This window comes from Stomoxys calcitrans, chromosome 2 (genome assembly GCF_963082655.1).
Source record: "Stomoxys calcitrans chromosome 2, idStoCalc2.1, whole genome shotgun sequence".
NCBI lineage: Eukaryota > Metazoa > Arthropoda > Insecta > Diptera > Muscidae > Stomoxys > Stomoxys calcitrans.
This window is the reverse complement of record NC_081553.1, coordinates 56,925,887-56,943,027: the sequence shown is the minus strand read 5'-3', so window position 1 is coordinate 56,943,027 and position 17,141 is coordinate 56,925,887. Positions and strand designations below refer to the sequence as shown.

General features: G+C 37.4%; 1 protein-coding gene across 2 annotated transcripts in view; it reads left to right on the top strand.

Moving 5' to 3' along the window:
* The window catches only part of LOC106089490 (dopamine receptor 1), a 266,083-nt gene that overhangs the window by 131,370 nt on the left and 117,572 nt on the right, over positions 1-17,141 (top strand). The window contains exons 2-3 of one of the 2 annotated variants that reach the window (XM_059361340.1): positions 4,186-4,246; positions 7,063-7,242. In XM_059361340.1, coding sequence (XP_059217323.1) covers positions 4,186-4,246; positions 7,063-7,242 — 241 coding nt within the window. Of the gene's footprint in view, positions 1-4,185; positions 4,292-7,062; positions 7,243-17,141 lie in introns of both variants that reach the window. The other variant, XM_059361339.1, reaches the window with a different exon arrangement.

Below are 17,141 nucleotides of genomic sequence, written 5' to 3'. Positions count from 1 at the left end.
TTGAACTTTACCATTATGGACAAAAAAACGAATCTGTGCAAAGTTTCAGCTCAATATCTCTATCTTTAAAGACTGTAGCGTGATTTCAAAAGACAGACGGTCGGACATGGCTGGATAGTCTTAGATTTTTACACTGATCAAGAATATATATACTTTATAGGTTGGATATTCCGATGTGTTGCAAACGGAACGACAAAATTAATATGCCCCCCTCCTTCGGTGGTGGGTATAAAAATAGTAACAAATATGCCATTTGAAACCGGTAAGAAAGGTGTTTTGAAGGTCATGTGCACAAATTCAAGGTCCTAGGAGGTCAGGGCGCCTCTTGGAAGGCCCCTAAAGTTGGTCGGCATTTCGAAGAATTATTCAGGCTGCCAAATCTCCATTTGTGGTCCGATTTTCAAAATTATTGTATTTTTTTTGCTACAGCTCCTGAGAGTGACTACAGCATCTGTAGGTGACTACAGCACCTGTAGGTGACTACAGCACCTGTAGGTGACTACAGCACCTGTAGGTGACTACAGCACCTGTAGGTGACTACAGCACCTGTAGGTGACTACAGCACCTGTAGGTGACTACAGCACCTGTAGGTGACTACAGCACCTGTGGGTGACTACAGCACCTGAAGGTGATTACAGCACCTGAAGGTGATTACAGCACCTGAAGGTGATTACAGCACCTGTAGATGACTGCAACTCCTGTAGATGACTACAGCACCTGTAGGTGACTACAGCACCTGTAGTGTAGTGACTACAGCACCCGAAGGTGATTACAGCATCTGTAGGTGATTACAGCACCTGTGGGTGATTAAAGCACCTGTAGGTGACTACAGCACCTGAAGGTGACTACAGCACCAGTAGGTGATTACAGCACCTGTAGGTGGGTACAGCACCAGTAGGAGACAACAGAACCTTTAGGTGACTACAGTACCTGTAGGTGATTACATCATCTCTAGGTGACTACAGCACCTGTAGGTGACTACAGCACCTGCAGGTAGGTACAGCACCTGCAGGTGATTAGAGCACCTGCAAGTGACTACAGTACCTGAGGGTACTGTGAGTGTAGTCGCCCACAGAATACACTTTAAAAACCCTAGTCCATGAGGTATTTCAACCAGTCTACCATGTAGATAATGTGGTAATACTTTTTAGGGGAAGGAATCTCAATTGTCTATGTAGGGAGGCCGAGGTAGTCTTAGAAGTGACATATAATTGGGTTCGAATGTGAAACAACAGCCGTTCGCCTTGACTAGTCGAAAAAAGGTCTATCTAGGGATCCACTGTTTCTATCAAGAATTATCTCAATAACGGATTTAGTTAAATATTCGGACAAAAAAAAAGCGGCTTCCAGTGACTTAAGATGTCAAATCAGGAGATTGGTTTATATGGGAGCTATATTAGGTTTTAGGCCGATTCGGACCGTGCGTGGCACAGTTGTTGGAAGTCATAACATAACACTTTGTGCAAAATTTAAGCCAAATCGGAGAAAAATGTTGGCTTCCAGGGGCTCAACAAGTCAAATCAGGAGATCGGTTTATATGGGCGCTATATCAGGTTATAGACCGATGGGGACCATACTTGGCACAGTCGTTGAAAGTCATAACAGAACACTATAGCAAAATTTCAGTCAAATCTGACAAAAATTGCGGCTTTTAAAGGCTTAATAAGTTAAATCGGGAGATCGGTTTATATGGGAGCTATATCATGTTCTTGACCGATTTAGGCCGTACTTGGCACATTGGACTTGGCATTATTGAAAGTCATAACTGAATGCTATATGCAAAATTTCAGCCAAATCGGACAAAAACTGCGGCTTCCAGGGGCTCATCAAGTCAAATCGGGAGATAGGTTTATATGGGAGCTATTTCTAAATCTGAATGGATATGGCCCATTTGCAATCCCCTAACGACCTACATCAATATTTGGTATCTGTGGAAAATTTCAAGCAGCAAGGTTAACGCGTTGGACTGCTATCGTGATTTCGACTGACGGACGGACGGACATGTCTAGATCGACTCAGAGCGTCGAGACGATCAAGTATATATTGGTTGCCCAAAAAGTAATTGGGGATTTTTAATATAGTCAGCGCTGACAAATTTTTTCACAGCTTGTGACTCTGTAATTGCATTCTTTCTTCTGTCAGTTATCAGCTGTTACTTTTAGCTTGCTTTAGAAAAAAAAGTGTAAAAAAGTATATTTGATTAAAGTTCATTCTAAGTTTTATTAAAACCGCATTTACTTTCTTTTAAAAAATCCGCAATTACTTTTTGGGCAACCCAATATTTATACTTTTTGGGGTCTAAGACGAATATTTCGAGATGTTACAAAATGAATGACTGAATTAGTATACCCCCATCCTATGGTGGTAGGTATCAAAAGAAACATAACTTGAAGTACCAGTTTTAGGAGCGTACAAAGCTGGCTCATTGATTTGAGTCTTTTACAGAAGAACTATGGGCTCCAAAAGGACACTCAATCCTAGCATGGTTCACTGACTCTATGAAAATATGATCAGGCTGATACTGTCATATGCATCGGGTAATCAAACCCAAAATGGTCTACCGGCTCCAAAAAAGTTTGGTGATGAGGATGCACATCGACAAGAGACTGAACAGGAAGTTTCACTTTCAGGAGCGTACGGACAAGACTCATATGGGTCGATTTTTTTCAGAAGAACTAAAGACTCCAAATGGGGACTCAATCTGAAGATCGTTGGTCTACAAATATGTGATTAGGCTGATGCTGAAATACGCATCGGGCACTCAATCTTAAGTGGGTATGGGAATAACCTTGGACAGGAAGCTTAACTGACCTTGAAAAGAAAGACTTAATGGTAGTACCACATTCAGGAGTGTTTGGAGAAGGTTCATACGTTGATTACTTACAAATAAGCCATAGGTTTGAATTGGGGAGTAAATGCCACGTTGGTTCACAGTCTTTATAAAAGTGTAACCAGTGTGATTGTGACTCCTATGGTGAACCATAAGCGTACAAAACCTTATGGGAGATAAGCTAAGTACCTCGAGAAAAGTTTTATTTCAAAATTACATTGTTTTCGAAAAAGTTTACTAATGTTATTGCTATTTAAAGGCTATTCGCCATTCGCCTACACCCGCCGACTCGGATTTAATCTAAGTTAAATTCCATGTAGACTTTACAAAACTCTGTATTTTAAATACTCTGTGACAAGTCGAATAGAAATAAGTTTTATAGGCTTAATATCGCCTTATATGTCAGTCATATGAGCCAACTTGGATCAGTTGGCTCATATGAATCGGAATTTCGGAATTTCCATACAAGTTTGTCTAAAGACAAAATTTCTAAGAAATTTTCTTTGCAGATAATATTTCCATAAGATTTTCTTCAAGGACAAGATTTTAATGAAATTTGCAAAAAAAAAAAAATATTTTAATACAGTTAGCTCTTAAAAAATTGTTACCAAAGTCAAAAAGGCTATCTATGTACAACTGTCTCCAAGATCAAATTGCCTCTTTAAAGGCCGAACTTTATGAAATGTTTATTAAAGACAACATTTCTATATAATTGCCCTTGTGATAAAGTTAACGCATCTTTGACACTATCTTGCCCTTAACATTTTTGGGATTCTCATATTCAAAATTTGAAAGAAAAAATAAATGTTTGCCCAAGTATCCCTTAACCTTTGCCAAAATATTTTGAGTTACGTTAAGCTTTGTCAGGAACATATCTGCATTCTCAAAACTAAAGTAGACGGTGAAATTGAAGCCATTATGAAAATCATTTCCAGAGGAATGTTTGATAAAAGCAAAGTGGTACATCAAGTTGCTGAAAAACTCGTAAACTTTAATTAGAAAGTTTTGAGGCAGCCAACACCGACAACAACAAAAACAACAACGGGAAAATGAAAAAGAAAAAAAAAACTAGTTAATAAATCATTTATACGCTTGTCTTGAAAAACTTCTCAGCTTAAGTGCCTCAAACATTTCTCTCAAAGTTCTCAAAGCTGCAGTGCAGGGGGCCTGTGGTGCGTATGATGAATAGACAGAAATTTCCTTGGCAATAACACTCATACGTCAAGTAGGCCTTAGCTACTAAAATTCAATTTTGATAAGATGATGATAATTACATTCTTCCTTCCCTACTTGGCTAATTGTGATGAATTAAGTTATTAATTGCTGGTGTTTTTGTTTCTCCCCTTCCATTTCAGATAACCACATATTTTAATGAAACATCATGGATAAACCCCTCAGAAACAGATACGATATTGGGTGAGGATCCCGAAGTGGAGTCTCTTGTATCATTAATTGTTGTTGGTAAAGTAAATGTCGTTAAATGTCTTTCCCTCTTTTTTCTACTGATTATCTATCGTCTTCTTCATTTCTTACTATCAACTACACATTGACAATTAGTTAATACACATAATGACATACCTATATCACATTTCGGGTCATCATCAGTAGCAATTAAAAATTGGCAAAAGGGTAAGATGCATGTTATGATTGCTCCTGAAAAGAGAAGAAGAAGTGAAAAGTGAAAGTATTGAGTACTGAGTGAATACGATATTGTTATAGTTTATGTATTTTAGAATGCTTATAACGAGGACTGTCATTAGGATAAGTTAATTTGTTAGTCAGATGACTAAAGTGTGATCTAAGGTTTTTTAACCTTCAATTCAGCCTGGATGAATAAGGTTTTCCATAGGAAACCCTTAATTCAGCCTGGCTGAATAAGGTTTTCCATAGGAAACCTTCAATTCAGCCTGGCTGAATAAGGTTTTCCATAGGAAACCTTCAATTCAGCCTGGCTGAATAAGGTTTTCCATAGGAAACCTTCAATTCAGCCTGGCTGAATAAGGTTTTCCATAGGAAACCTTCAATTCAGCCTGGCTGAATAAGGTTTTCCATAGGAAACCTTCAATTCAGCCTGGCTGAATAAGGTTTTCCATAGGAAACCTTCAATTCAGCCTGGCTGAATAAGGTTTTCCATAGGAAACCTTCAATTCAGCCTGGCTGAATAAGGTTTTCCATAGGAAACCTTCAATTCAGCCTGGCTGAATAAGGTTTTCCATAGGAAACCTTCAATTCAGCCTGGCTGAATAAGGTTTTCCATAGGAAACCTTCAATTCAGCCTGGCTGAATAAGGTTTTCCATAGGAAACCTTCAATTCAGCCTGGCTGAATAAGGTTTTCCATAGGAAACCTTCAATTCAGCCTGGCTGAATAAGGTTTTCCATAGGAAACCTTCAATTCAGCCTGGCTGAATAAGGTTTTCCATAGGAAACCTTCAATTCAGCCTGGCTGAATAAGGTTTTCCATAGGAAACCTTCAATTCAGCCTGGCTGAATAAGGTTTTCCATAGGAAACCTTCAATTCAGCCTGGCTGAATAAGGTTTTCCATAGGAAATCTTCAATTCAGCCTGGCTGAATAAGGTTTTTTCATAGGAAACCTTCAATTCAGCCTGGCTGAATAAGGTTTTCCATAGGAAACTTTCAATTCAGCCTGGCTGAATAAGGTTTTCCATAGGAACCCTTCAATTCAGAATAAGGTTTTCCATAGGAAACCTTCAATTCAGCCTGGCTGAATAAGGTTTTCCATAGGAAACCTTCAATTCAGCCTGGCTGAATAAGGTTTTCCATAGGAAACCTTCAATTCAGCCTGGCTGAATAAGGTTTTCCATAAGAAACCTTCAATTCAGCCTGGCTGAATAAGGTTTTCCATAGGAAACCTTCAATTCAGCCTGGCTGAATAAGGTTTTCCATAGGAAACCTTCAATTCAGCCTGGCTGAATAAGGTTTTCCATAGGAAACCTTCAATTCAGCCTGGCTGAATAAGGTTTTCCATAGGAAACCTTCAATTCAGCCTGGCTGAATAAGGTTTTCCATAGGAAACCTTCAATTCAGCCTGGCTGAATAAGGTTTTCCATAGGAAACCTTCAATTCAGCCTGGCTGAATAAGGTTTTCCATAAGAAACCTTCAATTCAGCCTGGCTGAATAAGGTTTTCCATAGGAAACCTTCAATTCAGCCTGGCTGAATAAGGTTTTCCATAGGAAACCTTCAATTCAGCCTGGCTGAATAAGGTTTTCCATAGAAAACCTTCAATTCAGCCTGGCTGAATAAGGTTTTCCATAGGAAACCTTCAATTCAGCCTGGCTGAATAAGGTTTCAGCCTGGCTGAATTGAAGGTTTCTTGTATTGAAGTGTTTAATCAGGAAATTATTTCCAAAGGTGTGGATAAAAATTTCTTTTAAGAGTTTTTTTTTCCTTTTTAAATTTACCTCTCTGACTTTCTTTTCCCAATTGGTTTTTTTCTTCCCTTCTTGCATTACAACCCAAATCCGTAAGGTTTTTTTAATGTCAAGCATGATTGGTGTGCATCTGCCTGGCTGAATAAGGTTTCAGCCTGGCTGAATTGAAGGTTTCTTGTATTGAAGTGTTTAATCAGGAAATTATTTCCAAAGGTGTGGATAAAAATTTCTTTTAAGAGTTTTTTTTTCCTTTTTAAATTTACCTCTCTGACTTTCTTTTCCCAATTGGTTTTTTTCTTCCCTTCTTGCATTACAACCCAAATCCGTAAGGTTTTTTTAATGTCAAGCATGATTGGTGTGCATCATTTCTCTCTCGACGTTGCATGTTTGGTATGCAGGTACGCACTGCTGTTACCATAACTAAAAAAGAAAAGGAAATTTCTACTCACACACACACGCACACTGAATCCCCCACAAAACTTAACACTTCACCATGGGGATATGTGTTAAATATTGTTTGCATGGAAGTGGAAGTACAACTCAAACACACACACACACACACACACTTTCACATCAATTTTGATTTATAATAATAAATTGTTGGCATTCATCATCATTTATTCATGGTGCATTCACAATCGGGTTCAGCGCCATTCTTTGGATGCATGCATGCATCATTCGTCATACATTTTTCACATGCATTTGTTCGTTCATTCATTCCAATGTTTTCTTTGTGTTTTTTTTGTAGACAGCCAAGAAAACCTGCATATTTTTCTCATTCAATTTTTTTCTTCTTTTGTTCTGTGTTTTTTTCTTCTCTTCTTTTGTATGGCATCCAGGCATTTTCCTATCTGTGCTGATATTCCTGTCAATTGCCGGAAATATACTCGTCTGCCTCGCCATTTATACGGAACGCAGTTTGCGTCGCATTGGGAATTTATTTCTGGCATCATTAGCAATAGCGGACTTATTTGTGGCATCGCTGGTGATGACATTTGCTGGAGTTAATGATTTGTTGGGTAAGTTATATTCTCCTCCTACTTCCCGAAGAGGAATTGCCGGCCTATCCTACTTTTCTTTAATTTTTTTTAGCTTGGTATATGCCTTCTCTTAAGGCAGTCACAAACTATAAAGTTAAAATTTCCTCTACGTTAAATGTAAAAGGCATTGAAGCATATAAAAAGGACCCGCCTGGGGTTTTAAATGAAACTGAGCACAGTGTTCAGTTCTTAGGGGTTTTTGAAGTGTATTTTGTTAACATATAATGAAATTATTTTTATTTCTTTTTCATAATGTCTACATGTCCGGCAGGACGTAACCTAGCTTCTTGAATGCTTATAAAAACATAAGATTCGAACTCTACTGTCATAGACCTTTCGTTAAATTCCCATATTATGCCGCTCGAACTACACGTCCTATTCAAGGGTATTTAGTGGGTGGGCCGAACCCAGACTCGGTCCCAAATGTCTTAGGGTGAAATTTGTATACCATGTTCGTACTCTACTCTTAAATACCTTTCGTTTGATACCCATATTGTCGCAATCGGTAAACATGTTCGTTCGGCTGGGTTTTAGGATGGGGCGTTCCCCCAGTTTATTTGACCCCAAAATTTTATACCAATTTCGTATTTTTGGGGTGTCATAGGGTGGCATACAAAATGTCGCTTAAATTGGTGAACCCATCTCCAAGATCTGGCGTTTTTAAAAATTGGGGTAAAGTGAGGGTTCCCCATGTCCGTCCGACTGTCCGTCCGTCCGTCCGTGTGTCTATCGAAAGCACGCTAACTTTCAAAGGAGTAAAACTAGCCGCTTGAAATGTTGCACAAATACTTCTTATTAGTGTAGGTCGGTTGGAACTGTTAATGGGCCATATCGGTCCATGTTTTGATATAGCTGCCATATAAACCGATCTTGGGTCTTCAAACTCTAGAGGGCTCAATTCTTATCCGATTAGAATGAAATTTTGCACGACGTGTTTTGTTATGATATCCAACAAGTCGGTCCATAACCTGATATAGCTGCCATATAAACCGATCTTGGGTCTTGACTTCTTGAGCCTCTAGAGGGCGCATTTCTTATCCGATGTAAATGAATTTTTGCACGACGTGTTTTGCTATGACATCAAACAACTGTGCCAAGTATGGTTCAAATCGGTTTATAACCTGATATAGCTGTCATAAAAACAGATCTGGGGACTTGACTTCTTGAGCTTCTAGATGGCGCAATTCCTTTCCGATTTAGCTGATATTTTACATGACGTGTTTTGTTATGATATCGAACAATTGTGCCAAGTATGGTTCAAGTCGGTCCATAGCCTGATATAGCTGTCATATAAACCGATCTGGGGTCTTGACTTCTTGAGCCTCTAGAGGGCGCATTTCTTATTCGATTTGAATGAATTTTTGCACGAAGTATTTTGTTATGATATCCAACAACTGTGCCAAGTAAGGTTCAAATCGGTTCATAACCTGATATAGCTGTCATATAAACCGATCTTGGGTCTTGACTTCTTTAGCCTCTAGAGGGCGCACTTCTTATCCTATTTGAATGAAATTTTACACGACGTGTTTTGTTATGATGTCCAACAACTGTGCCAAGTATGGTTCAAATCGGTCGATAACCTAATATAGCTGTAATATAAACCGATCTGGGGTCTTGACTTCTTGAGCCTCTAGAGGGCGCATTTCTTATTCGATTTGAATGAATTTTTGCACGAAGTATTTTGTTATGATATCCAACAACTGTGACAAAAGGGCGCAATTCTTATTCGAATTGGCTGACATTTTACACACGTCTCCAACATACAATTTAATTGTGGTCCAAATCTGAGCATTTCTTGATATCGCTCTAATAGCAGAGCAGGTCCTTCTTTATATCCTTTTTTGTCTAAGAAGAGATGACGGGAAAGAACTCGACAAATACGATCCATGGTGGAGAGCATATAAAATTCGCCCCGGCCGAACTTAGCGCGCTTTTATTTGTTATATATATATTTTATTTTACATGATTTTATTTTATTTTGTTTTATTATATTTTATTTTATTTTATTTTATTTTATGTTATGTTATGTTATTTTATTTTATTTTATTTTATTTTATTTTATTTTATTTTATTTTATTTTATTTTATTTTATTTTATTTTATTTTATTTTATTTTATTTTATTTTATTTTATTTTATTGTATTTTATTTTATGTTAATTAATTTAATTTAATTTTATTTTATTTTATTTTATTTTTTTATTTTATTTTATTTTATTTTATTTTATTTTATTTTATTTTATTTTATTTTATTTCATTTTATTTTATTTTATTTTATTTTATTTTATTTCATTTTATTTTATTATATTTTATTTTATTTTATTTTATTTTATTTTATTTTATTTTATTTTTTTTTATTTTGTTTTATTTTATTTTATTTTATTTTATTTTATTTTATTTTATTTCATTTTATTTTATTTTATTTTATTTTATTTTATTTTTATTTTATTTCTATTCAGTGTTTCAAAACATTATCCACTGTGTTAAACTGTTGAAAAGTCAATAAATTATCTTTCTACGTTTTTTAGAAGTGAGAGGGAAAATCTGGATAATGGTACCATCTGTGAAAAATCGAGTTTTCAAACAATCTCCATTATGGTGTGGGTGCGTATTATGAGTGGTTTGTTATTGGTTTGACTTTGTCACTTGCCAAGTAGAAACGTGGAAAACATTTCACATTTGTCTTCACACAAATTTGGTGTGAACATGTCATTTCAATCAACTGAATATCTTTTTCTGGTACGTGTCAATTTTCATTCAAAGATAATTTCAAATCATAAAGTGTTTTTGATATTTTCTGCAATGGTGATAGGAAGACGGTTAATCAAACCCAATTTCTAAGGATATCCGTGACACAGATATCTTTATGCCATTGAAGCAATGGGTATGGTTGGGAAAAGTAAAAAGTGAAATTGAAGGCTTAAAATAAGACATAAACCAATGAAAATTGAATGAGGCCAATACAAGATGTGTAGTAGGTGTGGTGTTTTGATTTGTTGGATGGTCGGGCGATATGACTAGTTGAACACTTGGGGGTGAAGGGTGTAGAACGTGTTGCTTCGGATAACTTTTATCTGCGGATGGTCATCTCACATATGGTGTGGGTATTCAGCCTGTAAATTGCCCATAAGTACCCATAGTAGAGGAGTTCCTAGGTAGATGTCCCTCTCAGTTCAACCAACTCTTGTTGATATTTTCCATTTCCCTCACAAGAAAGAAACTCAATTCACTTTGCCCTACCATGAGCCAAGCTACATAAATAAGGAAAAAATAATTAGATTTCCTTACCTCAATGTAATTTTGAAACTTCTGATAAATTATTTATTACCTAGCCATGTTTAAGTGTCATTGTTATGACGGTACTTTATTCTATTGTAACCAAAGTTTTGTAACTTTTTCACAAAGCAACATATTTGGCAAATAAAAGCCTCTTTGGAATATGATGGTGCGCCAAAAGAGGGCCCATCAGTGTGTAAGACTTGAATGTCTTGCAGCACCTCATAAAATTCATGCGTGGCACTGTGGGGCCATTGTTGACTTTTATAATTGAAATCAATCATTGAAAGTTTTGCAGTGGCGTGGTGGTGTCTGTTTGGCTGGTGCGTGAAACATTTGTTGAGTATTTTCATGAACATTCGTTCATCCGTTCAAGCGTTGCGTTCACCTCGCTTTCCCCCCCTTGGCCAGGCCGTAATAAGATTTAAGCACTAACAAAGTTTGAATTCACGAAATATAATTTCTTTTGTCAACAATGGTGGCTGAGCTGACATGCACACTTTGAGACACACCACACCCACACGCGTGGAGCTCTTGAAAAACTTTTTCCATTCTAAACAAGTTTAGGTCTTCCTCTACCCTTACCGCAAGGGAAATAAAAGAAAAAAGTTTTTCTTGTACCAACCTAAGAGTCATACAGGCGAAAAGACGGACAGACTGAGAGGCAGACAACCAGCCTTATATCACTCGGCTAACGAAATTTCCATAAAAATAAAACAACATTCGATTTTTTTCTTCTGAGCAGGAAGGAAGAACCAAGTGAGATGATGGTAATGATTCTTCCATGCCAAAAGGTAAACAATTTTGATAAAAAAAACTTTTTCCATATCTAAAATCACAAACAATTGCCAGAGAAACCGAAAGACTATATAATCAAATTTTGGTCGATCTTTTTACTCATTTACACACCCACACCAATGCCAAAAACAGAAGGTTGTGAAAATACAGAAAAACATACCATTTCCGCTTTTCATTATTCCAGTGCGAACGAAGAGCAAAAAAAAAATTGAAATTGGTATGAGTTGATGGGTGCAGAAACAGAAGTCATTTGTATTGTGAGAGTTTGTTGAATCAAAAAAATTAAAATAAAATAAAATAAAATAAAATAAAATAAAATAAAATAAAATAAAATAAAATAAAATAAAATAAAATAAAATAAAATAAAATAAAATAAAATAAAATAAAATAAAATAAAATAAAATAAAATAAAATAAAATAAAATAAAATAAAGTAAAATAAAAATAAAATAAAATAAAATAAAATAAAATAAAATAAAATAAAAGAAAATAAAATAAAATAAAATAAAATAAAATAAAATAAAATAAAATAAAATAAAATAAAATAAAATAAAATAAAATAAAATAAAATAAAATAAAATAAAATAAAATAAAATAAAATAAAATAAAATAAAATAAAATAAAATAAAATAAAAATAAAATAAAATATAATAAAACAAAAAAAAAAAATAAAATAAAATACAATACAATAAAAAAATAAAATTAAATAAAATAAAATGAAAATAAAATAAAATAAAATAAAATAAAATAAAATAAAATAAAATAAAATAAAATAAAATAAAGTAAAATAAAATAAAATAAAATAAAATAAAATAAAATATAATAAAATAAAATAAAATAAAATAAAATAAAATAAAATAAAATAAAATAAAATAAAATAAAATAAAATAAAATAAAATAAAATAAAATAAAATAAAATAAAATAAAATAAAATATGGCTTTGGTAGCCATATTCAAATCTGGACCGATGTAACCTAAATTGCAGAGGGACGTCGCTTAGCCTAACACAACTCACTGTTCCAAATTTCGGCGAAATTGGACAATGAATGCGAATATTATGGGCCCAAGACCTTAAATCTAGAAATCGGTCTATATGGCAGCTATATTCAAATCTGAACCGATCTGAGCCAAATTGCAGAGGGATGTCGAAGGGAATAACACAACTCACTGACCCAAATTTCGGCAACATCGGTTAATACATGCGCCTTTTATGGGCCCAAAACCTTAAATCGAGAGATTGGTTTATATGACAGCTATATCCAAATCTATACGGATCTGTGCCATATTCTATAAAGATGTCGAGGGGCCTAACATTATTCACTGTTCCAAATTTCGGCGACATCGGACAATAAATGCGCCTTTTATGGGCCCAAAACCTTAAATCGAGAGATCGGTCTATATGGCAGTTATATCCAAATCTATACGGATCTGTGCCATATTTTAGGAAGATGTCGAGGGGCTTAACATTATTCACTGTTCCAAATTTCGGCGACATCGGACAATAAATGCCTCCTTTTATGGGCCCAAAACCTTTAATCGAGAGATTGGTCTATATGGCAGCTATATTCAAATTTGGACCGATCTGGGCCAAGTTGAAGAAGGATGTCGCCTGGCTTAACACAACTCACTGTCCCAAATGTTGGCACAATCGTACAATAAATGCGCCTATTATGGGCCCAAGACCTTAAATCTAGAGATCGGCCTATATGGCAGCTATATCCAAATCTAGACCGATCTGGGCCAAATTGCAGAAAGATGTCGAAGGGCCTAACACAACTCACTGACCCAAATTTCAGTAAATTCGGATAAAAAATGAGGCAATTATGGGCCCAAGACCCTAAATTGGCGGAAAAGTATACGGGGGCTATATCAAGATATAGTCCGATATAGCCCGTCTTCGAACTCAACCTGCCTATAGACAAAAAAAAAAGAATCTGTGCAAAGTTTCAGCTCAATATCTCTATTTTTAAAGACTGTAGCGTTATTTCAACAGACGGACAGACCGACGAACGGAGATGTCTAGATCGTCTTAGATTTTTACGCTGATCAAGAATATATATACTTTATAGGGTCGGAAATGGATATTTCGATGTGTTGCAAAGGGAATGACCAAATGAATATGCCCCCATCCTTCGGTGGTGGGTATAAAACAGGTAGAAACAGACAGTCGGACCGAATTTTGGGTATCCACCACCATGAATTCCGCTAAAAATTTATGTTAATAAACTCAGATCTTATTTGAATTATTGTGTATTAATCAAATCGGGAATATGTTGTGGCTTCATATCGGGGTATCGGTATTTAAGGGACCTACATCAAAATTTAGATCGATTCATGTCATACTTGGCACGGATACTGAGAGTCATAGCAGAAGTCTTTGTGTCAAATTTCAGCAAAACAAGCGAAAATTGAGGATTCCATAGAGCTCCAAAGGTCTAATTCGGGGATCGGTTTGTATGGGGCTATACATTTTTAAAGGCCGATTCGAATAATCCTCAACGCGGATGTTGGACACAAGTCCTTGTGCTGAATTTCAGCCAAATCGGATGAAAATTGAAACCCCTAGGGGCTCAAGATGTCAAAACTAGGGATCGGTTTACAAAGGGCCATATCAGTTTGTAGGCCGATTCGCCTCATACTTGGCTCCTTTGTTGAAAACCGGTACAGAAGCCTTTGTACCAAATTTCACCCAAATCAGGTGAAAATTGAGGCCTCTAGGGACTGAGAAAATCAAAACCGGTGATTGGTATATATAGGAGCTACATCCAAATCTGAACCGATGTGGCCCATTTGCAATCCTCAACGACCCACATCGATAAGAAGTATCTGTGCAAAATTTCAAGCTAACACCTTTATTCGTTCGAACGCTATCAGTGATTTTGACCCACGGACTGACGTACATTGTCAGATCAGCTCAGAATGTCTATCAAATGCCTAAAATTCTTTATCCTTCCAAAAGTTACAGAAATATTAGAAATAAATTGAAGAAATTTTCGATGACAAAACGTACACACTGGCGGTATGCATTGACATCGAGGGGTCTTTTAACAATGTGCGGACCGACACACTGATCCAATTCTTAGACCAGTACCGGATGGACCCGGTCCCTAGAGACTGGATAAACCATATGCTAAGGAACAGGTGGATAAATTGTGTGTCCGATGGCATTAATATGAGGGAGAAAGTGGCACAGGGCACACCACAGGGGAGCATTTTATCGCCACTCCTATGGGTGACCATCATAAATGACCCATTACGGATGCTGACTGAGGAGGGATTTGAACCCATCTGCTACGCACATGATGTTATAATACTTTTTAGGAGTAAGGATCCGAACGAGCTATGCAGAAGGGCCGAAAGGGTCTTGCATATGGCATATGACTGGGCTACACCCAGTGATCTCAATGTTTCCCAGAGAAGACTGAAATATGCCTGTTCACAAGGAAGACTAGGGTGGGCCACTTTAACGCACCACGTTTCCTCAATAAGACGATTTCGATATCTGACAAGGTCAATACTTAGGTGTGATCTTGGACAGGAAACTGAATTGGAAGTGTCACACTCAGGAGCGTACTGAGAAGGCACACAGATGTTGGGCACTATGTAGAAGGGCCGTAGGCTCGAAATGGGGCCTGAATCCTAGGATAGTCCACTGGCTCTACAGGAGCGTGATTAGACTAATACTTACTTACGCCTCTGTAGTTTGGTGGACTGCTATGGAGAAAAAGTGCAACATAAGGACCATACAATAGGTTCAGAGAACATGTTGTCTTGGCATAGACAGAGCGATGAGGACCACGCCCACAATAGCACTGGAGACTATTCTAGATATTCGACCCATTGACATACAGATTAAGTGTGAGGCAGCCACTGCGGGTAAGAGATTTAAGGCGATGGGAGAATTGATTGAGGATGGGAGCTGCTCATACCATAGCAATATAATCGAGACGACGATAGGAAACCTGGAAGGAAGGGAAGAGGTTTCCGATCGGATACCTAAGATGAATATAGAAGTCGAGTGCGAGGCACTGCTTCCATCGGCAAAGTCTTGGATTGACGGAACCCTAGTATTGCCATCTGGAAGATCATTTTACACGGATGGATCAAAGCTTGAGGACAGAGTGGGCCTGGGGGGTCTACATTGAGAACCCAGGGATTGAGATCTGTTTTAGACTGACTGACCATAATACGGTCCTGCTGGCGGAGATCGTGGCGATCACGCAATGCGTAAAGTGGTGTGGTGGGAAAATCCGCATCGTTTTGGTGCCGGGCCATAACGGAGTAAGGGGAAATTAAAGGGCAGACGATTTGGCGATGAAGGCGAGAGGACTGCCGTCAATAAACCTGGTTAACCCGAAGCCTTTCGGGTCGACGCAGTCTGAGTTAAGGAAGTGGGCGACGAATGCGCATGTAACACACTGTGGAACAGCGAAACGGTCGGTAGGAAGGCGAAAATCCTATGGGGGTTTCCAGATCGTGAGAAGACCAGACTATTATTGAAAGGAAGCAAGAAGGAGGTCAGTATAGCTATTGGTATCATAACGGGACACCTAGGACTATGCGATTTCACTTATGTTACACGGATGGATCAAAGATAGAGGACAGAGTGGCCCTGGGTGTTTACATTGAGAACCCAGGGACTGGCATCTGTTTTAGACTGCCTGACCATAATACGGTCCTGCAGGCGGAGATCCTGGCGATCACGGAATGCGTGAAGTGGTGTAGTGGCTAATTCAAGGACGTCGAGTGTGAACATCTTTAGCGACAGTAAAATTGCCATTAGGGCAATAACAACCAGGGCTGTAAGTTCACGAACAGTCTTGCAGTGTAAGAAGGAGATTAACGCCTTCTCAGAGGATGGGAAAATGCGCATAGTTTGGGTGCCGGGCCTTAACGGAGTAACGGAAAATGAAAGGGCAGACGATTTGGCGGTGAAGGCCGGAGGACTGCCGTCAATAAACTTGGTTAGCTCGAAGCCTTGCGTCGTCGCAGTTCGAGTTAAGGAAGTAGGCGACGAATGCGCATGTAACACACTGTGGAACAGCAAAACGGTCGGTAGGAAGGCGAAAATCCTATGGGGGTTTCCAGATCGTGAGAAGACCAGACTATTATTGAAAGGAAGCAAGAAGGAGGTCAGTATAGCTATTGGTATCATAACGGGACACCTAGGACTACGAGCTCACTTATGTACAATCGGTGCGACAAGTGATAGCTTGAGTAGGGCATGCGGGGAAGATGATGAGACGTTGGAGTATTGCACAATATCAGACATGAACCATTTTAGGGGAGTGGTATTGGACACAATTAAGGATTTTGTAAGTAGCACGGAATTCCTAACTTAAAATTTTCTTTTTAGGAGGTTACTTTCTAGTTTTTAGAGCGCACAAGAAGCCGATTACTGACTTAGGTGTACCCTCTTTTCAACCTAACCTAACCTACAGAAATATTATGTTCGGGATGTTTGGTTTCTGAACCAAAGTAGAGCATTCAAACTTCTTTTTGCCTTTGTATATTTTTCACAGTTGAATAATTGGCGGACTTACAAATAAAAACTTTCAACTAATTCAAAAATTTTACCAATTTTTTACTAATTTTGTAAGTCAAACACCCTAAAGTGAAATGCATGTATTGGGTTGCCCAAAAAGTAATTGCGGATTTTTCATATAGTCGGCGTTGACAAATTTTTTCACAGCTTGTGACTCTGTAATTGCATTCTTTCTTCTGTCAGTTATCAGCTGTAACTTTTAGCTTGCTTTAGAAAAAAAAAGTGTAAAAAAAGTATTTTTGATTAAAGTTCATTCTAAGTTT